General features: G+C 42.7%; 1 protein-coding gene across 1 annotated transcript in view; it reads right to left on the bottom strand.

The window, feature by feature from the left end:
- Positions 1-3,607, bottom strand: part of PMM1 (phosphomannomutase 1) — an 80,968-nt gene extending 77,361 nt beyond the window's left edge. Inside the window, exon 1 of the mRNA XM_069737034.1 lies at positions 3,463-3,607. Within this exon, the coding sequence (XP_069593135.1) occupies positions 3,463-3,543 (81 nt within the window). The 5' untranslated portion in view covers positions 3,544-3,607. The remainder of the gene's footprint in view (positions 1-3,462) is intronic.
- Positions 3,608-7,640: the final 4,033 nt, after the last annotated feature.

Below are 7,640 nucleotides of genomic sequence, written 5' to 3' on the forward strand. Positions count from 1 at the left end.
AGCACACGCACTATAATACTCCTCTATAGGACGCAGTGTATAGCACTATAATACTCTATATGACGCAGTGTATAGCGCTATAATACTCCTCTATAGGAAGCAGTGTATAGTACAATAATACTCCTCTATAGCACACGCACTATAATACTCCTCTATAGGACGCAGCGTATAGCAGTATAATACTCCTCTATAGGACGCAGTGTATAGTACAATAATACTCCTCTATAGCACACGCACTATAATACTCCTCTATAGGACGCAGTGTATAGCACTATAATACTCCTCTATAGGACGTAGCGTATAGCACTATAATACTCCTCTATAGGACGCAGCGTATAGCAGTATAATACTCCTCTATAGGACGCAGTGTATAGTACAATAATACTCCTCTATAGCACACGCACTATAATACTCCTCTATAGGACGCAGTGTATAGCACTATAATACTCCTCTATAGGACGTAGCGTATAGCACTATAATACTCCTCTATAGGACGCAGTGTATAGTACAATAATACTCCTCTATAGCACACGCACTATAATACTCCTCTATTGGACGCAGTGTATAGTACAATAATACTCCTCTAGAGCACATGCACTATAATACTCCTCTATAGGACGCAGCATATAGCACTATAATACTCCTCTATAACACACAGCATATAGCACTATAATACTCCTCTATAGGACGCAGCGTATAGAACTATAATACTCCTCTATAGGACGCAGTGTATAGTACAATAATGCTCCTCTATAGGACGCAGTGTATAGAACTATAATACTCCTCTATAGGACGCAGTGTATAGTACAATAATACTCCTCTATAGGACGCAGTGTATAGAACTATAATACTCCTCTATAGGACGCAGTGTATAGTACAATAATACTCCTCTATAGCACACGCACTATAATACTCCTCTATAGGACGCAGTGTATAGCGCTATAATACTCCTCTATAGGACGCAGTGTATAGCGCTATAATACTCCTCTATAGGACGCAGTGTATAGCGCTATAATACTCCTCTATAGGACGCAGTGTATAGTACAATAATACTCCTCTATAGCACACGCACTATAATACTCCTCTATAGGACGCAGTGTATAGCGCTATAATACTCCTCTATAGGACGCAGTGTATAGCGCTATAATACTCCTCTATAGGACGCAGTGTATAGTACAATAATACTCCTCTATAGCACATGCACTATAATACTCCTCTATAGGACGCAGTGTATAGTACAATAATACTCCTCTATAGCACATGCACTATAATACTCCTCTATAGGACGCAGTGTATAGTACAATAATACTCCTCTATAGCACATGCACTATAATACTCCTCTATAGGACGCAGCGTATAGAACTATAATACTCCTCTATAGGACGCAGTGTATAGTACAATAATACTCCTCTATAGCACATGCACTAATATACTCCTCTATAGGACGCAGCGTATAGCACTAATACTCCTCTATAGGACGCAGCGTATAGCACTATAATACTCCTCTATAGGACGCAGCGTATAGCACTATAATACTCCTCTATAGGATGCAGTGTATAGTACAATAATACTCCTCTATAGGACGCAGCGCTTACATATACATGCTTTTCCTGGAGAAATTATAGAACTATTATAGAACTATAATACTCCTCTATAGGACGCAGTGTATAGTAGAAGAATACTCCTCTATAGCACATGCACTATAATACTCCTCTATAGGACACAGCGTATAGCACTATAATACTCCTCTATAGCACACAGCGTATGGCACTATAATACTCCTCTATAGGACGCAGTGCTTACATATACATGCATTTCCTGGAGAGAATCTTGGTTTTCAATCTGCACACTGGGGGAGATTCTATAAAACTGGTGCAGAGAAAAGCGCAGTATTTGCCAGAAGGAATGAGATTGCAGCTCTCGTTTTTCAGAAGCTTTTTGAAGGGGCAACATGTTTGGATGCTGCAGTGAACAACTCCAATTTCTATTATGTGCTGGAGCATTTGACTGAAAAAGCTTCAGGGTCGATGTGAATTTTAAAAATAAAAATGTAATATTTGTAAGAAAACGACAAATATTGCTAGTGAGATATGGGAAATATGCATGCCTTCCTCATCAGCCGAGTAGAGGAGGACGATATCACGGTGAACGGGCTGCGGTGCGGTAAATGAGGCGGCTTTTGTATTCCAAAACGGTTCTTTATTGTTCCAACGCATTTCAGCTCCTTTCTCAAGGTAAAAAAAAAAACTTCATCAATTTGGTGCAGTACGTTCCATTTTATCGCTCTCAAAAAGTTCATGTATTGCTCTGCAGAAATGTCAATGAAATGGTGGGGGAGATTCAGGGAAAATAAGCAGGTGGGAAGGTGCATATAAACGATTGGCCCCGCCGTGAACAATCATCCTGTGCTGACAGAGCCCCCTTACACGCACCTTCCCACCTGCCTGTTTTCCATCTATATCCTCCCTTCTCTCGTCAGTTAAAGATGGGGAGATAGAGTGAAAATACGCAGGTGGGAAAGTGCACGGAACGGTTTGCCACGCCAAGGGTGCACCGAAAACCTGTGCTTGTTGTGAACATTTATTCTGTGCTGGCAAAGTCCCTTTAATTTAATAGGAAACTGGGACCTCTCCATGTGTTTCTGAAGTATGGGATCTAATCAGAGTAAGGTCCCCTCCACATGGCAGTATTTTGAGTGGTAAGGGCACATATAATTTGGGCAGAGATCGGGAAACACTGAACATTCTGGCTGGCGGCATAGAAATACCTGAAGCGGTCACACTCTGGTCAGGAGAGCCGCCAGCCACTCCGTGCACGGTGTCCCGATCTCAGTCCGATTTATACAGCCACCCGACTGCGCTCTAAGACAAACTAGAAATGAGATCAAAACGCAGAAGACGTGCGAAATCCTTAGATTACAGTTTGTCTCACTTTTTACTGAACTCAGCACACAAACTCCACACTAACCTGCAATTATAAATCCTCCGGAGGATGTCAAGAAGTTTGTCGTTTAGTATGGATTATAATTTCCTTAGGAAACTAATACAACGGTCCATTGAGGAAAGGAAAATTAGAATTAATCGAAATGATCATAAGGTGACACGTTTTCTTTTAAAGCCACAAGTTCCAGGGACCACCAGACCACGGCTTCATTGATACCAATGAGGTCAGGGCGAGGGCTTGTGGCTTTATCACGGATGCTAAACTTTAGCCACAAGACGGCTGTCTAAAGAATCCCGGAAGACAATTTACATAAACATACAGCTCATCTGGAGAACTATCCTCCTAGTAAAGAGCATTCACAATGCACTTCCAGGTCCTCACTATCTGTGCTGAAAACCCATTAGAAATATGCCCTGACAACGTCGTAACTGCAAATATACAGGATTACATAGAATATTTTACGTCTCCTGCACTATAGGTGCATGCTATACTAATGTCACCTGTATGCTCGACACATACCTCTCGTGCAGGGGTTAATGTCCCATCCACATCAAAAAGACACAGAATGTCTCTCTGCTTTTGGCTCCTGGGATCTGCCATTGCCTGTCCATCTGCAGAGAGGCCTGCTGCTGCCCCTGCAATGAATGGAAGCTGGGAGGGAGTGTGAGGGGCTGGTATAGGAGGGTGGGAGGCGTGGTGGCCCTGCTGGCCACTTACAGCGCAGCCTCAGAGTCACATGGTCATGGTAAACAAGACACAGATCACGTAGCCGGTGACTTCCTGAAGCTTGTCAGAAAAACACCAAAGCCAAGTAGGGTAAAAGTCAGTGCATGGTAGCGGCCGGCGACCTTACACCTACATTGTGTCCAGGACAGGCTGCCCTGATACCGCCACTGCCAGCACCGCTGACCAATAACCCTACATGAAGAACGTCTGTCAATCTCTAGTACAGAACTCTATAGGATCATTGCGTATGAGCCTGGGTAATACGACAGCCCATAAACCTGGCCTCATCTAATCACCGATAGCGGTCAGCCAGCCTCCATATTATAGGGGCACATAAGGCGGCACACAGCACTACTAGCGCCGACTGTGGACCGGTACGACAGGTTTTGGGGGCTACAAAGCTGTGGGCACGAGGTGGTCGAAGACTTGTTAGTCTGATGACAGATATCCAATCCTCAGAGACAGATGACCACCCGTCTCATTTACAATTTATTACTTTGGTTAAAAACATATCGGACATTCTTAAAATTATCAACTGAATGGATATTGTGAGAAACCATTATATATCTATATTTATTATAATAACCCCCACTGACAGCAGTTAAAGGGAAGCAGTCACCTCGGAAAATGCTCTCTGCAAATATAAGGTTAATCTGTAGGTAACTAGCATTACAGTGCTGCTCTGCTGCCTTAATGAAAGTGTGGCTACTGACAGTTAACCTGGAGCCGCCAGCTTTCAGTCATGGGGTAAGCCCAAAGCGGCTACATCACTGCTCACTATACTGTATGAATGCCCTGGCACTGTGAGCGACAGCCAGCTCTGCCATGCACAGACATGCTGGAGAGTCAGCTGTCAAAGTGCTAGGGCGTGGTTCCAAAGAAAGGGCAAGTAAACACCAAACACAATTTTGAAATCAAAGGTCTTTATTATTCAGGGAAAAAATAAATCGAAACTTGCAGGGCCCTGTGTGAAAAAGTGATTGCCCCCCTCGTTAAAACAAATTAACTGTGGCTTATTACATCTTTGAGGAGCAGAGTTCAAATTCCCTAGCTACACGCAGGCCCAATTACTGTCACAACTGTTTTCAATCAATAAATCACTTAAATAGGACCTGCCTGACCAAGTAAAGTAGACCAAAGAAATTCTGGAACAAATGAGAAAAAAAAGTAATTGAGATCTATTAGTCTAGAAAAAGTTATAAAGCCATCTCTAAAGCGTTGGGACTCCGGTGAACCACAGTGAGAGCCATTATCAACAAATGGCAAAAACATAGAACAGTGGTGAACCTTGCCAGGAGTGGCCGGCTGACCAAAATTACACCAAGAGCGCAGCGATGACCCATCCAAAAGGTCACAAAAGACCCCCCAACAGCATCCAAAGAACTGCAGACCTCGCTTGTTTCTGATAAGGTCAGTGTTCATGACTCCACCATAAGAAAGAGACTGGGCAAAAATTACCTGCATAGGAGAGTTCAAAGATGAAAACCACTGCTGAGCAATAAGAACATAATGGCTTGTCTCAGTTTTGCCAGAAAACATCTTGAAGATCCACAAAACCTTTGGAAGAATACTCTGTGGACTTGCCAGACAAAAGTTTAACTTTTTGGAAGGTGTATGTCCCATTACATTCAGCATAGAAGTAACACAGCATTTCAGAAAGGAACATCATACCAACAGTAAAATATGGTGGTGGTAGTGTGATGGTCTGGGGCTGTTTTGCACCTTCAGGACCTGGAACACTTGCTGTGGTAAATGGAACCATGATTTCTGTTGTATACCCAAAAATCCTGAAGGAGAATGTCCGGCCATCTGTTTGTGATATCAAGCGGAAGCATACTTTGGTTGTGCAACAGGCCAATGATCCAAAACACACCAGCAAATCCACCTTGAAATGGCTTAAGAAAAAAAAAAAATAGATAAGACTTTGGAGTTGCCTAGTCAAAGTCCTTCCTTAATCCGATTAAGATGCTGTGGCATGACCTTAAGAAAATGGTTCATGCCCAGAAACCCTCCAATGTGGCTGAATTCCAACAATTCAGCACAGATGAGTGGGGCAAAATTCCTCCAGAGCATTGTAAAAGATGCATTGCAAGTTATCACAAATGTTTGATTGCAGTTGCTGCTGCTAATGATGGCCCAATTAGGTTTAGGGAGCAATCACTTTTTCATACAGGGCCCTGTAGGTTTGGATTTCTTTTAGAAACTGCATTTTGTGTTTGATTGTGTTATATTTATCTAATGTTTAAGTTTGTTTAGTGATCTGAAACATTTAAGTGTGACAAACATGCAAAAGAATAGAAAGTCAGGAAGGGTGCAAACACTTTCACACACCTGTACGTGACCTGCCTCTACAAAACTTATGCTGCTATACTAAATGTATATGTAGGATAGGGAGCAAACTCTTAGTTAGTTACTGGTAACTGGATTTTTCTGAATCCATGAACGCACCACTAGTGAGGGGATCCGCCCACCAAGGATAGGAAACCTACAGGCTAAAAAGGCCGGCACTTCTCCATCACACAGCTTAAATTACAGAGCACGAGAGGACCTTTAATGGTTATAACAAAAAAAAACAAAAAACCCACACATCAACCATTACCATATAACACAATCTTAAAACGTGGAATCACAACCCTAGCGAAAAAATTGCTCATCCCACACGTGACGGGAGGGTATATAAGGCTAAGAAAGACTATCGATCGCCCATGACAGCACCACTAGAGAATTACAAAGAAATTTAGAATTCAGGGAGGGACCACAGCCCGGAGCAGAGAAAATAAGAATTCAGGAAGGGACCACAGCCTGGAGCACCCTTCTCCCAAAATTGAGATCGGAAGAGGAACCCATATCCCGTCTATAATGTCTACAGAAAGTGGAAGGAGAAGACCAGGTTGCTGCCTTACAAATTTCTTCGATTAAGACGTCTGACCTCTCCGCCAAGGAGGTTGCCACGGCCAATGTGGAGTCTTTAAACCTTCTGGGACCACTTTGCTACTTGTTGTGTACTCTAAAGAAACGGCCTCCCTAATCCACCTAGCAATTGTGTGTTTTGAGGCTTTAAGCTCTTTACTAGAATCCTGGAAGGATACAAAACAACGAACTATCCTTTCTCGAGTTTTCCGTAGCAGACAAGTATCTGACTGTACATCTTTTAACATCCAGAGTATGAAGTTTCTCTTCCTTCTGGTTATTTGTATTAGAACAAAAGGAAGGAAGGACTACCTCTTGCAATCTGTGAAATTGGGATGTTACTTTAGATAGGTAGGCTGGATTGGGCTTTAAAATTACTCTGTCATCTAGAATGAGTAAATGGTGGAGCTATAGAAAGAGCCTGAATGTCACTGACTCTTCTGGCAGATGTTAACGCTACCAAAAGGGCTGTTTTAAGTGAAAGAATCTTAAAGAGTGCAGATTCTATGGGCTGAAATGGTACGTCTGTCAAGGCTGCCAGGACCAAATTCCAATCCAATGGGACTGATTTTTCTTTAGAAATGGGCCATTTTGATGCTTTAATAAATCTTGACTCCCAATAATTACTAGCTATATCACAGCTGTACAGAGCCCCAAGTGCCACCACTTGGACTTTTAAGGTACTAGTGGATAGATCTAAATCGAGACCCATTTCCAAAAATTCCAATATACACTCCACTGGTGCCCCATCCTCCACCTTGAAGAGGATAAAAACTTTCTGCAAGTTCTACCATATATTCTAGTCGTGACTGCCTTCTTACTCTGAAGCAGAGTGGAGATGAGATTAGGAGAAAACCCTCTATTCCTTTCACAGTGCCCTCTCAAATTCTACACCATCAAGTGGAGGTTGACTGCTTGTGGATGGCGTACTACCCCTAGAGAAAGGAGATTCGGGACCTGCAGAAGAACCCATGGATCAGACACAGACATTATCCTTAGCCATGAGAATCAAGGTGTTTTGGGCAAAAAGTGAGCAACTAACAATCCTTGCCCTGTCCTCC

The sequence above is a fragment of the Ranitomeya imitator genome, chromosome 8 (genome assembly GCF_032444005.1).
Source record: "Ranitomeya imitator isolate aRanImi1 chromosome 8, aRanImi1.pri, whole genome shotgun sequence".
In the NCBI taxonomy this organism is placed as follows: domain Eukaryota; kingdom Metazoa; phylum Chordata; class Amphibia; order Anura; family Dendrobatidae; genus Ranitomeya; species Ranitomeya imitator.